Source organism: Dendrobates tinctorius, unplaced genomic scaffold (assembly GCF_039654945.1).
Source record: "Dendrobates tinctorius isolate UK_male_01 unplaced genomic scaffold, ASM3965494v1 ptg000191l, whole genome shotgun sequence".
Lineage (NCBI taxonomy): Eukaryota > Metazoa > Chordata > Amphibia > Anura > Dendrobatidae > Dendrobates > Dendrobates tinctorius.
Window position 1 is genome coordinate 18969932 of NW_027361858.1, and position 21880 is coordinate 18991811.

Consider the following 21880-nt stretch of genomic DNA (forward strand, 5'->3'; position numbering starts at 1 on the left):
AGTTACACCTTTGTGACCAGAAGAGGCCGGTTTGGTTTTGAATCCCTTTGTAGTTTTATGAAAGCAATAAAACCGGACCTGTTTGGACCAAACCACAATGCCTGTGTGAACACTACCTAATGCCTTCCTTAGAGTGTGAATCTCTACTATCCATATACACTCACTGGCCACTTTATTAGGTACACCTGTCCAACTGTGTGTTAAGACTTAATTTCTAATCAGCCAATCACATGGCGGCAACTCAGTGCATTTAAGCATGTAGACATGGTCAAGACAATCTCCTGCAGTTCAAACCGAGCATCAGTATGGGGAAGAAAGGTGATTTGAGTGCCTTTGAACGTGGCATGATTGTTGGTGCCAGAAGGGCTGGTCTGAGTATTTCAGAAACTGCTGATCTACTGGGATTTTCACGCACAACCATCTCTAGGGTTTACAGAGAATGGTCCGAAAAAGAAAAAAAATCCAGTGAGCGGCAGTTCTGTGGCCGGAAATGCCTTGTTGATGCCAGAGGTCAGAAGAGAATGGGCAGACTGGTTCGAGCTGATAGAAAGGCAACAGTGACTCAAATTGCCACCCGTTACAACCAAGGTAGGCAGAAGAGCATCTCTGAATGCACAGTGCGTCGAACTTTGAGGCAGATGGGCTACAGCAGCAGAAGACCACACCGGGTACCACTCCTCTCAGCTAAGAACAGGAAACTGAGGCTACAATTTGCACAAGCTCATCGAAATTGGACAGTAGAAGATTGGAAAAACGTTGCCTGGTCTGATGAGTCTCGATTTCTGCTGCGACATTCGGATGGTAGGGTCAGAATTTGGCGTAAACAACATGAAAGCATGGATCCATCCTGCCTTGTATCAACGGTTCAGGCTGGTGGTGGTGGTGTCATGGTGTGGGGAATTTTTTCTTGGCACTCTTTGGGCCCCTTGGTACCAATTGAGCATCGTTGCAACGCCACAGCCTACCTGAGTATTGTTGCTGACCATGTCCATCCCTTTATGACCACAATGTACCCAACATCTGATGGCTACTTTCAGCAGGATAATGCGCCATGTCATAAAGCTCGAATCATCTCAGATTGGTTTCTTGAACATGACAATGAGTTCACTGTACTCAAATGGCCTCCTCAGTCACCAGATCTCAATCCAATAGAGCATCTTTGGGATGTGGTGGAACGGGAGATTCGCATCAGGGATGTGCAGCCGACAAATCTGCGCCAACTGTGTGATGCCATCATGTCAATATGGTCCAAAATCTCTGAGGAATGCTTCCAGCACCTTGTTGAATCTCTGCCACGAAGAATTGAGGCAGTTCTGAAGGCAAAAGGGGGTCCAACCCGTTATTAGCATGGTGTACCTAATAAAGTGGCCAGTGAGTGTATATGTATGTATGTATTTACTGTATGTATATAGTTGTGTGAAAAAGTTTGCCCCCTTCCTGATTTCAAATTCTTTTACATGTTTGTCACATTTCAATGTTTCAGATCACCAAGCAAATGTAAATATTAGACAAAGATAACACAAGTAAACCCAAAATGCAGTTTTTAAATGATGTTCTTTATTATTAAGGGAAAAAGAAATCCAAACCTACTGTGTGAAAAAGTGATTGCGCCCCCCCTTTTAAAACATAATTTTATCATATCTTTTGGAAGCTAAGTTCAAACTCCCTAGCCACACCCAGTCCTGATTACTACCACACCTGTTCTCAATCAAGAAATCACCTAAATAGGACCTGCCTGACAAAGTGATGTAGACTAAAAGTTCCTCAAAAGCTAGCCATTATGCTGCGAGCCAAAGAAATTCTGGAACAAATGAGAAGCAAAGTAATTGAGATCTATCAGTCTGGAAATGAATAGGAAATCAGGAAGGGGGCAAACACTTTCACACAACTTTATTTGTGAGTGTATATGTACAGCGCGTGTATGTATGTGTGTGTGTGTGTGTGTAAATATATATATATACACTAGTTAATATTTGCTTATAACTGAGACCATAGTGAAATCTTTTATTCCATAGTCAGAAACTGTGGCACGACTGACATCTCCGCAGTTACAATATATAACATCGGTGCGTACACCTGCATGTGTTATTTTCCTTTCTATTGTTGATATCAGTTTTTGTATCTGCTAATATTCCTATAAAATGAAAGGGTTTTTTGCGGTGAAGTTTATACACATGGAATGGAAACATGACTGAAATACTGCAGGGGCATTGTCTGCATTGCATTGTCTTTCTTTTTTGTTCTAGAGAGCATCCGGACAGCAGCAGGAGATAAACAACCTTGTGCAGAGAAAGATTGCTGTCGATGAAGAAAACACTTTTCTCAAAAAGGAACTTGATGACCTCCAAGAGAAATTAAAAGATAAAAGTCAGGAGCTTAAGGTGCCTTGTCTTGTACACATTTTCCCGTTGTCTTGCTGTGAAGCGCTGTGCTTCATGCTGTGTCATCAAGTGTGACATAGAAAGGGACATATGCTGCAAAAGAATTGCCCGAGGCCTCGCTCTGCTTTGCAGTTATCCCTCCACGCGTAGCACTGCTTTAAAGTCGAAAATCTGAGACTTATAACTTTCAAATAAATACTTAATGATGGATATGAAGCTGGTGAAAGTAGTGTGAATATGTGGCTTCTTTTTAATTACATTCTGATGGGACTGGTATTATTAATTGATAAAGCCGAGGTCTGGAATGATATGTCTGTGCGGGTCTCAAAAATAGCTGGGGACATCATCAAAGGCATCTTGATCAATTAAAGGATTCCTTGCATATGTGTGCTCATCAGAGCTGTCAAGTAGTTAAAGCAATAAGTCCCTTCCACCTGCACGGCTAAAATAAACTGATAAAAGCTGAATCTCAAGACCTTCTCCGCGGCTCTGGGTCTCTCAGTGAGAAGCTGTTAGGTGATTGTCAGGAGCACATGTAGGTTTTATGTGATGAAGTGACTTTATCCAACAGGACACTAGGAAGAGCTCGCGAAAAGAAGAGGAACAGAAGGCAGCCATTTTTAAAAATATGGAGCAGGAGAAGGAGAAATTAAGCAAGAAATGTGCCGACCTGCTCGGTGACCTGGAGAAAGCACGGAAGCAGGAGGCACAGTGGAGAGGAGAGAACTCTGGCATTGATGCCAAAATCAAGGTATGCTGCCGAGCGGCTGGATTCCCCCGCATGATTTTTCAAACTACATTGTGGCGTGCACTTATGCTTCGTGTTATTTGCTGTGATAACAACTTATGTATTCAAACATGCCAGTTGGGACCTGCATTCATTTAAATTCCTACACTTAAAACCCACAGCTCTTTAAAAATTGATGCGGCAAAGCAGGAAGCTGACATCAAATAGCCATTCTAAAGTCTAATCATTAAACAGTACAACAGACTTCATTCTCACATAAAACTTACAGAATACATATGTTATGAATGCAAATATGGAAGATCCGAAAATATACTTCACTTCTTATTTTACCCTGGCGCCATTCATCAAGAGTTTTCAGGCACAGATGGATTATTTTGGTTAAGAAGGGAAAAGCGATGATAGATTTAAGGCTTATGGGCCACTTTTGGAAGGTGTATGAAAAATACATCTATATTCACACTGGCGACGCTTCTATTTCAAATGCCTTAACAAGTTGGAAGTTTACCTTAGACACATATGGTACTTAGAAAGTATACATTTTAATGTGCTGTCGTTCTTTTATATATTTTTTTTCCCCCTGTTGCTTTTATAAAGGCGTTAGAGTTGAATTTAAAAGAAGCTGGTCACCAGATGGAGGCGATGCATAGTAAAATGAATGGCCTGTCATCGCAAGTTGCTGTCAAAAAGACTGAGCTGGCTCAGAAAGAGCTAGATGTGGCCCGACTGAGGTCAGTGGATAACATGGCATAATTTGACAATTTTTATTTATTTTTTAATGTATAGGTTATCATTTTCTGGCAAGGAGCATACAGTAAACTGCAAAGCTTTAAAGAGAATCACTGAGCACGATTTTGGCATGTGACGTAAAGACATGTCTGTAATGGCGCTACAGCACTGATGAAAATGATACCTTTGATGACTAAATCTGCATTGTGGTTCTTCTTTAATCACCGTTCAAAGTTTGCTGCCAGTTAGATTTTGGTGCACAGTGCACTGGGTCTTACCCTCCCACTGATTCCCCAACCTCTCCGTCTGTCTCCGCTCTTTAATTGAGAGGTCACTACAGAGATTTCAAACAGAGGAGGCAGGTCATTCAAAGACCGGAGGCAGACAGAGGGGCCGGGGAATAACAGACAGATAAGATGACCCAGTGTACAGTCCGGCCCCTGTGCACTGAATTCTATATCAGCAAAAAATTTCAAATGGTGATTGAAGAACAAAGCGGATTTCTTCACCAAAGATATCAATTTAATCAGTGTTACAGCGCCATTATAGCTATGCTTTTACTTTACAAAATTATGATGACAGGCTCTCTTTAACGGGGTACTCTGGGCATCTGATATTGATGACTTTTCCTTTGGATAGATTTGATTGGGGTCTGACACCTAGCATCCCACCAATCAGCGGCTAGCAGCTCTGGTGGTGGCGGGATGAAAATATTTAGAGAAATTCTACTATGCAGCTCATGGGTACTGTTCTACAATACGTGGCAGCAGCCGCTGAACATTACTTGGAGCTGTGCATTGCACCTTCATTCAGTGTTTACATACAGCTGCTGTCCCAGCTAATAACAGCTGATAGGTGGGGTTTAAGGTGTTGAACCCCCATCAATCTGATATTGATCATCCATCCCAAGTATAAGTCATCAATATCAAATGCCCTGAGAACCGCTTTAAAGAGTAACTGTCTGCTCTCATTACTTGTCTATTGTATAAAATTATTATTATATATTTATATAGCACGATTGATTCCATGGTGCTGCACATGAGAAGGGGTTACATTCAAATTACAGATATCACTTACAGTAAACAAACTAGCAATCACAGATACAGAGGGAAGAGGACCCTGCCCTTGCGGGCTTACATTCTACAGGATGGTGGGGAAGGAGACAGTAAGTTGGGGTGTTGCAGCACCTCTGGTGATGGTGAGGCGGTAGCTCTGGTAGTGGTGAGGAGGCATCGGGGTCATTGCAGGCTGTAAGCTTTCCTGAATAGGTGGGTTTTCAGGTTCCGTCTGAAGGATCCGAATGTGGTTGATAGTCGGACATGTTGGAGCACAGAATTCCAGAGGATGCGGGATATTCGGGAGAAGTCTTGGAGGCGATTGGGTGAGGAACGAATAAGTGTGGAGGAGAGAAGGAGGTCTTGGGAGGACCGGAGATTACGTGAGGGAAGATATCGAGAGATTAGTTCAGAGATATATGGAGGAGACAGGTTATAGATGGCCTTGTAGGTCAGTATTAGTAATTTGAATTCGATACGCTGAGGGAATGGGAGCCAGTAAAGAGATTTGCAGAGGGGAGAAGCGGAGGAGTAGCGAGGAAAGAGATGAATTAGTTGGGCAGCAGAGTTAAGGATGGACTGGAGAGGTGCAAGAGTGTTAGCAGGGAGGCCACAGAAAAGGATGTTGCAGTAGTCGAGGCATGAGATGATGAAGGCGTGCACAAGCATTTTAGTAGATTGAGGGTTGAGGAAAGGACGGATTCTGGAAATATTTTTAAGCTGGAGGCGACAGGAGGTGGAGAGAGCTTGGGTGTGTGGTTTGAAGGACAGGGCAGAGTTAAAGGTTACTTTGAGGCAGCGGACTTCCAGTACGGGGGAAAGCGTGCTGTCTTTATAAAATAATTCTTGAACTTCTTTTATGCCATTCCTGTGTAATTCCTGCTAGAAATCTGTGAATAAATTGACAACTGGGAATTTTCAATCCAGGGTGTGTCTGAAATTGTCCAGTCAAAGCTGACAGTGTAATAACCCACCTCTTTGACAATGACAATGGTATATGTTCATGAATTTCCAGGAGGAAAAATAAAACAACAAAATGCTGATTTAAGAGAAATGACGTTCTAGAATAATCAGCACTTGAGTGGTGCCATTAATGTAAGCTCTCTGACCCCTAGTATTGTACTTGCCAACCATTCCTGGTGCCGCTTCGGTCTCGCGCCGCCATCATGTGACCACAAATTGTGACTGACTGGAAGTCGGTTGTAATGTCACATGCTCTCTGTGTAAGTCTATGAGAGACTAGTTCTGGCTTTTATAGACTTACATTGAGTAGTGACCAGCAAACACTGGAGCGATCCACCAGGTTACAAACTGCTGTAGGCCCACTGGAGCGGCATTGCTAACAGAAGATGTAGGCGGCTAATAAGCATAATACTGGGGGGAGGTGGCTTAGATTAGAGGCACCACTCCAGAAGTAAAACTAAAAACACAACTGCTGGAGTGGTGCTTTAATAATATCAAATTGCTTCGAAATGTAGATATGCTACTTCATTTTTGTGTATGTTCACAAGTGTCACATATTCGACTGCTAATTTAGCGCCATACATCCCACGTGTTTATGTAATTCTACAGAAAATACACTTATTAATTTCATTGTTATACCCAGCCCTTGATTACCTTACTATGTACAGGTAGTGAGTGTATCACATACTGTACATATGTGTTGAGGGTCTTCCGGCAAACCATGATGGGTCCTTAACACTAATGCACCAGATTACTGACTTATTGCACATCTTGTACTCTTTATTCACTCTTCTTTATAAAGTATAAATTCTGGAACTTTTTCTGAAGTAGCTTTGCTCGTTTTCGTGGCATTTAACTTCAACTTGAATTTATTTCACTATATTAAAAAGGGAGTGTAAATAGACTAATAAATGGAAGCTGGTATCCGATTAGTAATTCATTTTTTTTAATTAGAAAAGAGGGTTACAGTACAATAAAACTGCAGCGTTGTGGAAAGTCAATTAAGTTTCCAGCGGAGTTATTAGAAATAAAACTGTATACATATTCCATTTTCTTCGTTTAGCGTTGTGTTGCATTTGTAAACCAGTACTGATATATTAGTATATAAGGGAAAGGTAATGTCTCATTCAGGCACTCAACAGAGTAAGTGATCGAAAAGATGGTTCTGCTCAAGGAGGCCTAGGTCCACATTCAAGAGCAGTGACCTAAATGAGAGTTTAAGTCTATATTCCTATACTCGTGACCCTGGCTTCATTTTCATATCCAGTCCTAATATCCCAAGCTCATAACAATTACAAAAAGAGAGAAACTGCATACGAAGCTTAAAGGGATCAGTTTGAAGAGGTCTCTATTCCCAGGATCCTAAAACGGGCAGTGTGAATTTCTTTCAACTAGATGCAAAGTATGCAGGAGATGGTGTAAAGAAAGATTATGGGTTCAGGTATATAATCTCTTACCTTGTATATTCTTTGCTCCTTGCTACTTTAACTATTCCCAGCTCATGGAATAATCTTACCTTGCTTTTCATACTTCGAACCAATAGAGAGAGAGATTGTGCAAAGTTTCTATCATGCATTGAAGTCTAATTTGTGGAAGTTTTTTTTTTTTTTAATTGTTATTTTAAAGTGTATGCTAAACATAAAAATGCATAGGTTACAGTGGCCTTTCGTTAGACCATTTACTGTATGTAGCAAGCATTTATTGTGTTAGTTAATCAAAACATGGCCTCATAATGCTCATAACACTAGAGGCCCCAATGGTCAATCAGGAGACTGGAAAAATCCCTTCCGTATAGGCTAGTAAGCATTTTGTGTGATTTTCCATGTTTCTCTGACATATGCTCATTCAGTTACCAAGTCTTCCTTAGGACAGGTAATCCTGCTGAGCAATGTGCGTTTCATTCATAAAATTCAGCTTTGCATTAATAATTTTAGGAAAAAAAACCATTTCTTTTGAAAGTCGCCCAATTTTGCCAAAAACAAGAAGCAGCAAATGTCCAACAACAAAATAAACTGTACTCTCTCTTACATTAGTGCTCTCAGCCTCTAAATAGCGCTTTATTGAAGGGTTTGTCCACCATGGAAAACCTTTTCTTAATGGGAATCTGTCAGCAGGTTTTGCTATGTAATCTGAGGGCAGCATGAGATAGGGGCTGAGACACAGATTTCAGGGATGTGTCAATTATTGGGCTGTGCACTGCTGTTTCCATGCAATGAATGTTTTGTTACCAGGATATGATCACTGCCTGGAGTGATGCCCACGTGAGCAGTTGTCTGACCACACCCCCTACTCAGATAAGCAGCTCACTTTCAATAGACAATGTATATAGAAAGCTGTGGTGTGGGTAGGTTTAGCTTTCAGAGCTCTGCTACATCTAAGAGCTGATTGTATCACAACTAGTGCACCCAGTAAACTAAGTGATACGTCATTGGAATCAGGTACTCTTTTCCTATACTTTGCTTCTCCTGGTGTCAGATTCCCTTTAAATGATGTAGTTCCCTGTTTAAAATGAAAAAACAAAACACAGATACTCACCTCCGACACCTGCTCCAGACATTTTTGTAGCATTACCAGTACGGGAGATGAGTTATGTTTTATTTTCTTTGTTTCACTTTAATTGGGGGAATACTGCATTTAAGAGGGGGTTGGCTAAATATTGGACAACCCCCTTAATGTTTGCACATTTCCTTTTTTTGTACCATACTGCTGTTTTAAATTAAATGTTGAAGATTCTCCCATATAACCTCTCCAAGAAGTTGATGATCAAAACCCATGGGCATTATATAATGAGCAACTGTAGCTGATTGATTTTGATCCTTAAGGCCTGATCAGCCAATCCCTAGGTTTGTAAATTATTAAAAAGGGTTGACTTTGTGATGCAACGCCTTTCAAAGTAAATGACCGTTGTGGTCTTAAAAAAATTGTATTGGCCTTTTGACTTTGTTTGCACTATCCGTTTAGTCTCTTTTGTGACTGACATATAGGTGCATTGTCACTTCAGAGTCTGATATAGTCAAAGAAGACAACCTCATGTCTTATCAGAGTCTCAGACTGTTGCTCTATCCCTTATCAAGTCCTTGCCAGATATATGCTTTGACATGTAAGCTTCAATAGGCTGAATCTGGTGCTCAGTATGGTATGAAGCTTGGTTCCCAAGACTACATACTGTAGTTCTACCCATAAGAGTGAAACATCAAAGCTTATTGCAATATTTTATGAGAAACTGTAGGTATTCTTAGTATCTATTATAAGATTGCATAGAAGTAGGGACGTTGCCCCTGATTCCACTGATGTATCATTTACTGGGCTGCTTGCTGCAATTTGGATAAAATCTGTTTTATCCGCTGCAGATCTACCAGTTCTCTGAATGCTGAGCTCGGTATAACCCCACCCACACCACTGATTGTCCTATTTATGTGAACACTGTGCATAGGCATAAAGCTGCCAATTGGTGATGAGGGCATGGTTGGACTACATGGCAGCATGTTTACTAGTCCTCCAGTGACAAACTCCTGCCGATTAAAACAATGATTTTATAAAAACTACAGCAAGCATCCCAGTAAGTGACATATTGCTACAATCAAAATCTCTGTGTCTACATTATGCTGATTAGGGAGCAAAAACCTTGTGAACGATTCCCTTTAATAAAACGTATTTCAAAATATGTTGCCATTTGGGTTAAATTAAATTAAAAAAAATCCCTGATGTAGAATTATGCTAGTAACTATGGTACATTTTCAACCTGGGTAGTTTCTTCCTTGAGCTTTGTCATTTAAACGGAAGCAGACCACAGAACATTCCATAAGCATCACAATTATCTTTATAACGTTATGGCCTGTAATTAACGCTAATTTTGGAACAAATTTGCGCTGGTGATGGTAAACGCTTACAAGAATAGAGGCACTGTTCATGTCTTTATCTAATCATTCCCAATAGTAATATAAAGTAACCTCACTATTTCAGGTTGAAACTAGATCTAACGTGTAGCGTAAAGCTTTTTTCTAATGCCTTTTGTACAAAGTTCCATTAAAGATGCTATGCTTTGACAGGTTTCCTCCGATTAGCTACAGTGTCCTGCTGTTTGGCCGCTCTTCTACTTTGTAGAATGTAATGACTGCGCTCTGAGAAAGTTCACCCTATACGGAGAGGCCTTGACTTGAGCAGCAGTACGGATGGCCTGCACAAGCTCGGTATTATAAAGTGTACATCTGAAAATCTTTTATGGGCACATCACCGCATCGTAAGATCTTTTCATGAGATGAAATTCGAGTGGAATAAAGATCTTTTCCTTGCTCTAAAGTCTAGGTCTGCTTTCCCTTTGCTAAGAGAAAATATCTGCTTCTCACAACAAGCGTGGTATATTGTGGAGTAAAAAAAAATATATAATACCTGAGGCAACTTTTGAGGCATGTCTTGTTGTTTTGAACATGTAAGAAACCAGGGTGGATAAAAATCAATGTTTTTTTTAAAAAAATCAAAAAAATCGGATTTTTTTTATTTAAATCGGATTTTTTTCAATAAACTGCTTTTTGAAGAAAATATTTTACCATCCAAAGGTTCTTCCATCATGAGATAAAGCTGAGTTGTTTAACTCAGTAGAATAAAGGCTGTATATGTGTAACATTCACAATGCCATGCTCTTCCAGAGGTTTCTGTAGGATTAGTGGGCAGTTTCTCTCCTATATTATCACAGACGCTCGCTTTACTTACGCAGTTCTCAAACAGAATTTGACTCCGCAGAGGTCCCAGCCTCTTCTTCACGGCAAAAATGTTACAACATGAACAGAGTTGAGAAAAAGACCTTAATCCTATTGTTCTACAAACCTATGAATACAGAATCAACCCCTTCAGTGCCAAGTCCAAGAAGTTAGACAATATGTTTCTGATTGTTTGGAGTGGAATAGATCTGCACAACACAAGAAGAATGTGAATCTAAGTGTGAGGAGGAGGAAGGGCAAGCAGACAAGAAAATGAAAGTGAAACTTTGAGCACAATACTGCAGCATAGCCACAGACAGGCAAGTCTGGATCTGTTTGTGTGTACGATCTGAGGTTTATTACATTCTTTCCTTATAATGGCAGCAGGCCGTAAAAGAGACCCAGTTTGGGAATATTTTAATGAAGCTCCTTCGCCTATCGGTAAGGCAGGCATGCGTGCAAAATGCAAACGATGCAACAAAGAGATGCAAGGCCTGGTGGCGCGAATGAGGCAACATCATGAGAAGTGCGGTGATGAAGATGACCAAAGAAACACTTCTGAACAGGCAGGATCTTCAGGTTGGTAAACATTTTTATTGAATCCTATTTCTAAAGACTGAACTGTCATGTGTGAGAAAAATTATATTTCTTATTATTACTGCATGTTACTGTCATTTGGTACAGTTATGAAGAAAAACAAATATTCCTTTTGGGGCAGGGGCAGTGATGTGTTGTGTACAATAAGCAGAAATTGTATAAACAATAAAATAACAGCATTGACTTTTTTTGTTTTAGGGGAATTCATGGATTCTGGAAACTATCCACCTCCAAGATCACCATCATCCTGTTCTACAGTTTCAGAGTTATCCATCCAGGATAGTGCTTCATTAGCAGCAGCAGCATCATCATCAGACACCCACAGCCACATATCACCATCACCCAAAAGGAAGAAAAAACCTTTACCTCCTGGAACCACCATAGATAGGTTTGTGATAAGAACTAGCAGATTAGAAAAAGAGTTGATTGATGAAAAAATTGCCCAGTTTATTTATGCAACGAACTCTTCTTTCCGTCTGACTGAGAACCCACATTTCATTAATATGGTTCAGTCACTGAGACCAGGATACAGTCCACCCAGCAGAGCTGATGTTGCAGGGAAACTGCTGGTCAAGTGTATGACAGAGAAATGGAGCAATGTGCAACAGCTCTGGAGGGTAAAATTGTTAACCTAAGTATTGATGGGTGGAATAATGTCCACAATGATCCTATTGTATGTGCTTGTATAACAACAGAAGAAGGTAAAGTCTTCCTTGCACAAACAACTGATACGTCAGGAAATGCACACACAGCAGAATACTTACAAGAAGTGGCAGTAAAAGCTATAACGACATGTGAACAAAAATTCAAATGTCTAGTACGCAGTTTGGTCACTGACAATGCTGCAAACGTATCCAAGATAAGAAGAGATTTAGAAGAGCAGGGAGGGAATACAAAGCTGCTAATAACATATGGTTGCAGTGCTCATTTGCTGCACCTCTTAGCCAAAGACTTAAGTGTTCCAGAAATAAAGGCTAATGTTGTTGAAATTGCTAAATACTTCCGTAATAATCATTTTGCTGCAGCAGCTCTGAAAAGGATGGGTGGAACCAAGCTAACGCTCCCACCAGATGTTAGATAGAACTCTGTGGTGGACTGTTTTGAGCAGTATATCAAAAACTGGCCTATTCTGATGACACTTTGTGAAGAAAATCGAGATAAAATAGATGGCACTGTCACGGCCAAAATCCTCAACATTGGGCTTAAGAGAAATGTTGAACATATGCTGAGCTTCCTGAAACCCATCTCTCAAGCTTTAAACAAAATACAGAAAAATAGCTGTTTTATTGCGGATGCTGTTGAAATTTGGAAGGAACTGAGTGAACACTTAAAAACAGAACTACACATGGACAGAATTAAATTACAAGCAGTAAACAAACGAATGGGACAAGCACTGACTCCAGCTCATTTTTTGGCAAATATTGTCAATATCCAATATCAGGGTCAAAACCTAAGTGCTGAGGAAGAGGAGTTAGCTATGACATGTGTATCCCGCAATCATCCATCTTTAATGCCAACTATAATAAACTTCAGAGCTAAGGGGAACCATTCAAGAAATATATGTTTGCTGAAGATATTTTAAGGAAGGTCACACCAGTAAACTGGTGGAAGTCACTTAAGCGCTTGGATTTAGAGACTGTTCAAGTAATGATTTCACTTTTAACAGCAGTAGCTTCTTCTGCAGGCGTTGAAAGAATATTCTCTTCCTTTGGACTCATTCATTCTAAATTGAGAAATCAGTTGGGACCCAATAAAGCAGGAAAGCTGGTTTTTCTTTTCCAGATTATGAATAGGAACAAAGAAGAAGATGATGATGAAGATGACGACAAGTGAGCTACAGAGGACAGCAGGGACAGTAGTATTTAAGTTTTTCATGTGTCGGCTGGGCTGACAGTCTAAGTTTCTTAAAATATATATATATATATATATTTTGTTTAGCCAAATTAGTTAACAAACATGGATGTTTGTTTAAGCAAATAACTTATGCTGTAATGTTGTTATTGTTTCAGTTGAATAAATCTATTTAAATTGTTATTAAGGTCAAGATTATTTTTCTCCTTCCTAAGTACAACAGAACAGTGGTGTCCAAATATGAATGATTAACCCATTAAACTGGGGAGAAAAAAGTAATATAAAAAGTGATTCTAAAAATCTTCATCTACTTGCATGTTAAAGTAGCAAGAACTAGTTTAGGTAGAAACTTTGATTTAAATCACTGATTTAAATCAAGCTTTACTGACTAGTGATTTAAATCGTGATTTAAATCTTGATTTAAATCAGTTAGATTTAAATCAAATCCACCCTGTAAGAAACTCATACTATTATGTGTATAATTATACAGTAGTGTTCAAAATAATAGCAGTCCAATATGACTAACCAAATTACCACTGTTTTTGGTATAAATTATATTACCACATGTCAAACAATTTACCAGTTGGTGCAGTAGATTCTAAGAAAACCACCAGACTCTGCATTCATGATCTGTGTGTTTTTGAGTCTGTGCATTACAATAATTAATTAAAAGATGGTCTGTTCAAAATATTAGCAGTGTGGAGATCAATTATTGAGGTCAGTCGTTCTGTGAAGAAACCGGTGTGAATCAGGTGGCCCTTATTTAAGGGTGAAGCCAGGACATAATGTACATGCATTTCTCCTTGAAAGCCTGAGAAATATGGGTCGTCTGAGACATTGTTCAGAAGGACAGAGGACTTTGATTAAAAAGTTGATTGGAGGAGGGTAACGCTTATAAAGAAGTGCCGACAATGATGGGCTGTTCAACTAAAATGATCTCCAATGCTTTAAAATGGAAAGCCAAACTAGAGAGACAAGGATGAAAATGGAAAACTGTTATTTGAATGGATGGAAGAATAGCCAGAATGGCAAAGACTCAGCCAATGATCAGCTCCAGGATGATCAAAGACAGTCTCAAGTTACCTCTGAGTACTGTGACAGAAGACGCCTGTGTGAAGCTTATTTCATAGGAAAAAGTCCCACTGTAAAACAAAACAGGTGTATTGAAGTGGATACAATATGCCAAAGAGCACATCAACTGACCAAAAGAGAAATAAAGAAACATTTTGTGGACTGATGAAAGTAAAATTGTTCTTTTTGGGTCCAAGGGCCACAGACAGTTCGTCAGACGACCTCCAAACTCTGCATTCAAGCCATATTACACTCTGAAGACAGTGAAGCATGGTGGTGCAAGCATCATGATATGGGAATGTTTCTCTCACTATCGTGCAGGACCTATTTATCGCATACCAGGGACCATGGACCAGTTTGCATATATTAAAATACTTGAAGAGGTCATGTTGCCTTTCACTCAAGAGAATATGCCCTTGAAATGGGTGTTTCAACAAGACAACGACCATAAACACACCAGTAAATGAGCAAAATCTTGGTTCCAGTCAAATAAGATTGAGGTTATGGAGTGGCCAGCCCAATCACCGGACCTTAATTTGATAGAACACTTGAGGGGAGACATTAAAAATCCAGTTTCTGAAGCAAAGCCAACAAATACCCAAACATTGTGGGATGTGGTCACAGCATCCTGGGTGGGAATAGCAGTTGACAGGTGCCAGAAGTTGGTTGACTATATGCAACATAGATGTGACGCAGTTCTAAAAAAACTGTGGGTATACAACTATATATTAGGTTAATGATTCACTGAGGAAAAGTAAACCACACCCCCCTCCCTTTCCCCAATGGGTGAAAATGCAGTGGGGTGTATATATTGGCATTGGCCATGTTTGGTTAAGACACTGATGTTGCTGCTGTCAATTGCTGATTTAGATGGAGACCCCAATATATTTGCTCAGTATAGAGCACAGGTTAACTTGTACCATATTCACATTTGCTTCAACCTGTGCATAGGTGTTGGTCAGTTTTTTCTTTACAAATCTACAATTCATGGTGTTTATAGCTCTTGAAAGAATAGGAGGAAAAAGGAAAGAAGACCTTTCGTACCTTCAATTGCCAAAGCCCCACTTTGCATGAAACCGTTTTTCTTTTCTTTGGTGCCCCTCCTTTCCAAAGTTATGCCGCCTCATAAAAATAGTTAAGAACACATGCAACATGCACAAAAATGAACAGGTCACTAAGAAACTGTTCACACCACCTGAAGACTGAGACACAGAAAAATCACACAGTATGACAAACGTGCATGAATACTCTGTTGTAAAATATATGTAACAGTAAGCAGCAAGTGCTTAATCCATTTATTTCTTGCCTATGCAAGCTTTGGGAGATCCCCGCCTCTCTCTTGTGGGACATGCACATAAAAAGCCATTTTGCCCAGCATGCCCATACCATGCAGCGCCTTTCTGAATCATGCTCATGTAGGTATTGTTCACATGATCAGGTTTTAAATACATTAGATAGGACTGCTCCAAGAAGGGTTATCGTGACATGGTGGAGTGGCTTGGTATGCATTTTTTTGCAAAAAAAGTATCAACTAAATACCCTGTTTTTGTTATCATCTCTTACTAGCACTTGCTGCTTACTGTTACATGTATTTTACAACAGAGTATTCATGCACGTTTGTCATACTGTGTGTTTTTTCTGTGTCTCAGTCTTCGGGTGGTGTGAACAGTTTCTTACTGACCTGTTCATTTTTGTGCATGTTCCTTGTGTTCTTAATCCATTTATTTCTTCCCTATGCAAGCTTTGGGAGATCCCCGCCTCTCTCTTGTGGGATGTGCACATAAAAAGCCATTTTGCCCTGCATGCCCATACCATGCAGCGCCTTTCTGAATCCTGCTCATGTAGGTATTGTTCACATGATCAGGTTTTAAATACATTAGATAGGACTGCTCCGAGAAGGGTTACCGTGACATGGTGGAGTGGCTTGGTATACATTTTTTGCAAAAAACGTATCAACTAAATACCGTGTTTTTGTTATCCTCTCTTACTAGCACTTGCTGCTTATTGTTACATATATTTTACAACAGAGTATTCATGCACGTTTGTCATACTGTGTGTTTTTTCTGTGTCTCATAAAAATAGTGCAGATTTTCTTTTAAATCAACTGGGCAAATATTATTTGATTGGCCAGCATTAGAATAGAAAAAGCAAAGGTCCACAGAGAAGTTGTTTGGTGTATGCCAGTTGTTGAAGGGAAAATTTGCACAATTACTACAAGAAGGCATAACTTTCGAATGGAGGGGCATAGAACAAAAAGAAACCGTTGCACAGTCAGTGTAGCCGCAGCAATTGGAGATGGTAAAAAAATAAATAATTCAATCAAAAGGGTATGTGCACTCAACGTCTTTTTCAGGTGGTCTCTGCCACCAAAACCTCCTGAAAAAACTCAGAAAATGGTCCAAAAAATGATCGTATGCATTTCCATGTAAAAATGTCTTGCTATGCATGTTTTGCCTTTTTTTGAAGAAGTGAAATATTCATCTTCTAGCAAGAGGCTCTGTGCTTTACAATACTAGTCAATGGGAAAGCTTGAAAGAGGCCCAGACAAATTTTGGAGATTTTTTCTTTGCTTTTGTTAAAAAAAAACAAAAACAAAACAATAGAGGTTTCTTCCTTGTTCAATGGAGTGATAAAATGACCATAAAACATCAGTAAAAAAAAAAGTGACAAAAAACATAAGAAAACCGTCCCAAAACAATGTACGGTAGTTGGCCAAAACCTTTGGGAAAAATGCTCCAGAAATGACCAATAAACAACACTAAAGACGCTTAATGACATTTCCTGACTCTTTTGTGCTTGTAAAGCTCGGCAGGTTCACCTTAGTTTAAAAGACGTTGTGTGAACATACCCAAAGGTGGTCTCACTACAGCTACCTTTTCATACCAGAGCTGCTGTTTTGATCAGCAATTTTTTCTGCAGGACAGATTCTTATTTAGGGTGTGTACACACGCTGCGGAATGCTCTGTGGATTTTTCTGCACGGGGTTTAGTAAAATCGGCAGGTCAGAAGACCTGCGGTTTATCTGCGGATTAGCCTGCAGTTTTGCCCTGCGGTTTATCATCTCTACAATGGAGTAGATGGCAAACCGCAGCGGAATCCGCAGAAAGGATTCACATCTCAATTCTTTCTGCGGATTTGAAACCGCGGATAATTCCGCAGCATCTGCACTGCGGTTTTCATATTGCATAGAAAATAAAGGTACTGTACAACGCAGCGGCCAAATCCACTGCCGATCCGCAGCAGAATCCGCAGCGTGTGCAGTGTGCACACACCCTTAAGGGGAGCCCTCAGGGATAGAGTGACTACAAATGTAAAAATAAGTTTGAGTTGTTATATTTCAATCAACAGCAAAATGGCAAATGCTCACCGATCAAGCAGTATGCGCTAATATTTACACTGGCTAGTGATTGTGAATTTTATTCGAGGGTATTATATTTTACTTGGTTATCACTTTGTGTAAAAGACCCTTTAATTCTCTGGGAAGCGAGATTTGTGTTGACCAAAGCATTGAATGTAAAATTATCATTGTGTTTTGGAGAATGGATGCACATTATGGTTGTATTACCTTAGATTGATAGGGTTTTTAATGTGTACACGATTACCTTTTAAAGAAATAGATGAGCGTTCCAGCATGATGTTGAGATTGATATTAGATGTAGCATTGGCAAATCATGCTTTATCAGTGTATTATCCACTCTTAATTCTATTCCAATTTATACGGTGAGGATAGTTTTAGCATTTGAGTTGCAAAAAGCTTGATTTTAAGTACAGTGCCTAAATGCGTCAAAGTTTCTTTTTTTTTTTTTTATTCAATTTAACAAAACCAATAGTTTTTATTTTTCCTTCGCTTCTCACTTTAAACCATTAATCAGCTGTTAAGGTACTAGGGCTCGGGACATATCCATTTGTCTCTAATGGTATTTAATGATTTCACGGATACAGTTTCCCCACTGAGTATTGACGTTTGGTGACATTTTTTGCAGGTCAATGGACCTGGAAAAAGAAGAGTGGAAATCAAGCTTTAAATGTAACGTGTCAAATGCCTTACTCTACTAACCTTTATTGAGAGAAGTTGTCTCTTAAGTAAATGCACTTTTGGTGACATCATAGAAAAAGTAGAAGCTCTTGAAAGTACAGCTTAGCATGTATGCTAATTGACTTGTGGCCTGCTAAGTAACTCCTGAAAGACCATAAGAAACAAAAGGGATAAAAAATATACATACACATATAACTAAAATAAAAGTATAAATGTATTATATAAAATATAGTTCCACCTAAAGTTTGGATACAACTGTTCATGCCTTGGTTTTCTTTGTTAAATGAATACATAATGTGTTAATTCAAATAATGATTGCAGCAAAACCACATTGGTACACATACGGAAATAAGGAGTAAAGGGGAAATGCGTATGAAACATAACAGAATATGTGTTAATCCTTGGATTCCTCAAAGTACCTCCATTTTTCTGAAGGCTTCACACCTCTGCATTTTCTCAAGTAGCTTCATCAGGTAGTCACATGGAATTGTTTCTAATGAACAGTTATGCCTGGTCAAAGGTTAATTTGTTGAACTACCTGCCTTTCGAAAGTGTTTGTGACGATTAGGTGTGTTTTGTTAAAGCTGGACAGTGCTGAGCCTTAAGGTCCCGTTACATTTAGCGATGCATCAGCGATCCCGGCCACGATATGACCCGGTCAGGATCGCTGGTGCATCGCTAAATGGTCGCTAGTGAGCTGCAAAACATTCAGATCTCACCAGCGATGCAGCAGCGGTCAGCGGTCGTTACCTGTCGGACGCGGCGATGATGACGTCTTCCGCCCGCGTCCACGGCTCGCTCGTCGGCGCCAGCAGGAAGCCGACGACGAGAAATGGACCAGGACGATCTTGCTCGATCACCGATATCCAGTGGGGGAGCCGGTCGGAGGAGAGTGTCACATGTAGCGATATCGCTAGCGATATCGCTGCTGCGCCACAAAATCGGTGACACTTTAGTTGTAAAAGGCCCATTACTCCACAAATGTAAATAGAGAGAAACGACAGTCCATCCTTTCTTTTCAGACATTGCGTGTCTAGGATGGCTGTTTGGAAGCAGTTGGAAAGGCTGAATTACCTTTGTCAGTGTTATCTGGGCAACTCACCAAGTGTAAGTCCAACTTAGCTGTTGCTTTTTATTGTTTATACATGCTTGTTGCGATAAATTGTACTGCGTGATAATAAACACTCAGGTCTTTCAGCCTTTTAATCTGTTTGTATTGACTAAGCCAGAATATGACAAGAACCCCTCAACTAAATAGAGCAAGACGACAGTCCATTATTTTTAGACATTTAGTCAGTCTGGAAAATTGCTAGTACCTTGAAGGTATTCCCAAATGCAGTCGTGATAACCATTAACTGGTAATGTGAAACTGTCTCTTATGAGGCCCGTAACAGGAGAGAAACACCAAGAATGATCTCTGCTGCAGAGGATGAGTTTCTCAGAATTACCAGACTCAAAAATCACATAATGCCTGAACCTCAGATAACAGCCCTCCTAAAATGAGCGCAGACCTCAAATAAGAAAAATCTCAACATCAGCTGTCCAGAGGAGCCTGTGTGAAACAGGTTTTTTGTGGTCGAATTGATGCAAAGAAGCCACCACTAATGATGTCAAACAAGGAGACATACAAGTACTGAATGTTAGAACAGTAAAATCTGTACTGTGCTTTGGTGAATCAATATCAGACATTTTTATAACCAACCTTCATGTCTTTGTGAGATGCATAAAAGGTGAGTGGATGGTTTCTACGTGAGTAATGCCCACCGTGAATCATGCAGCAGGAAGCGTGGGGGTGCTTTGCTAGTGCCACGGCAAGTGATTTATTACTTATTCAAGGTAACACTTATCCCAGCAGGGCTACCACAGCATTCTGATCCCATCCCATCTGGTTTTCACTGAGTTGGACCATCATTGGGCTCCAACAGGACAATGACTCAAAACACATCTCCAGTTTATACAGTATAAGGGCTGTGCTTATAAGGCCGGTTTCACACGTCAGTGGCTCCGGTACGTGTAGTGACAGTTTTCTCACGTACTGAGGACACTGACACACGCAGACCCATTCAAATGAATGGGTCTATGCAGATGTCAGCGTGTTTTCACGGACCATGTGTCCGTGTGCAAAACACTCAGACATGTCCGTTTTAACCCGGACACATGGGCCGCAACACGTGCAGCATATGTGCACACGGAGAACAGTGTACACTGTCCTCTGTGAGCACGGACAGCCGCCGGAGAAGTAGCGCTACTGTAAGCGCTGTTCCCTTGCATATGGTGCTGAATGCGGCTAACATTCTCCCCTGCTCTGCTGGCAACAGCGTGAGCAGGGAAGAATGAATGAAAAAAAAACTACGTGGGGTCCCCCTTATATTTTGAACCAACCCGGCAAAACTAACAGGTGTGGGCTGCTATTCTCAGGCTGGTAAGGGGCCATGAATACGGCCCCTCCAGCCTAAAAACAGCAGCCCGGAGCTGCCCAGAACAGGCGCATCTATTAGATGCGCCTATTCTGGAGCTTTGTCTGGTTCTTCCCACTTGCCCTGTAGTGGTGGCAAGTGGGGTAATAAGGGGTTAATGTCACCTTTCTATTGTAAGGTGACATTAAGGCCCGGCTTAGTAATGGAGAGGTGCCAATAAGACACCTATCAATTACTAATCCTATAGTAAGAAAAGGGTTAAATAAACACACACAGTAAGAATAAAGTATTTTAATGAAACAATACACCACACATTTTTCCATCTTTATTACACTGCTAATCCTATCTCGAATCCCTCGATCTCCTGTAAAAAAAAGCGAAAAAAAAAAATTAACCAACAATATACCATACCTGTCCGATGTACAGTCATTCCCACGGCGCAATTCATATCTGGGGATAATCGGTCTACAGCCGTAGTCGTGCTAATGCGACGTTCAGTCTGTAAACTACTTGGGAATGAATAGGAAGCAGCGCACACAGGTTCAGTGACTAGCGATGACGTCACTGAGTCTGATTTCGCTGCCGGCATGAACTCCTGTGACCTCAGCACTGTCATTTTCCCACGGTGCTGAGGTCACAGGAGTTCATGCCGCCACAGATTCATTGACATCACTAGTCACTGAGCCTGTGCGTGCTGCTTCCCATTCATTCCCCAGTAGTTTACTGCCCGAGCGGTCGCATTAGCATCGCTCCAATGGTAAACTGATTATCCACAGATATGGATTGCGCCGTGGGAATGACTGTACGCCGGAAAGATGTGGTATATTGTTGATTAGACCCGTAGAAGCACAATAGTGTGAAACAGCCGTTGTCACTCGCACACTCCATCTCCCATTCTCCCCGTGGACATACTATAAACCACTTGCTCAATAAAGTATGGACTTTTAACTGGTGAGTGCCTTATTTTTTTCTTCTGCAATTCAGAAAAATTAAAACCCTTTAAAAGTCATGCAAAAATAAATTTTTTTTCTATAAAAGGTTTTGTGTAAAAGCACCAAAAACAAAAAAATTGTATAAAAATGATATAACCATAATCATACTGACCCGAAGAATAAAACTGCCTTATCAGTTTTGCGACATGTGGAACAGCATAAACCCCCCCCAAAACAAAAATTCCTGAATTGCTTATTTAAAATATGAATCTGGTATCGCTGTAATCGCACCGACCCGAAGAGTAAAGTGTTCTAATCACTTATACTGCATGAGGAATGGTGTAACAAATAATAAAATGAATTCTTCATCTGCTGTTGATTTGTTCATGCTGCCTCTCAAGGATCG

The 21880-nt window shown here is 40.3% G+C and overlaps 1 protein-coding gene across 4 annotated transcripts in view; it reads left to right on the plus strand.

Moving 5' to 3' along the window:
* CNTLN (centlein) overlaps nt 1-21880 on the plus strand; it is a 494856-nt gene that overhangs the window by 122854 nt on the left and 350122 nt on the right. For all 4 annotated transcript variants that reach the window (XM_073552475.1, XM_073552478.1, XM_073552476.1 and 1 more), the window contains exons 5-7: nt 2247-2381; nt 2953-3132; nt 3724-3857. In XM_073552475.1, coding sequence (XP_073408576.1) covers nt 2247-2381; nt 2953-3132; nt 3724-3857 — 449 coding nt within the window. The remainder of the gene's footprint in view (nt 1-2246; nt 2382-2952; nt 3133-3723; nt 3858-21880) is intronic.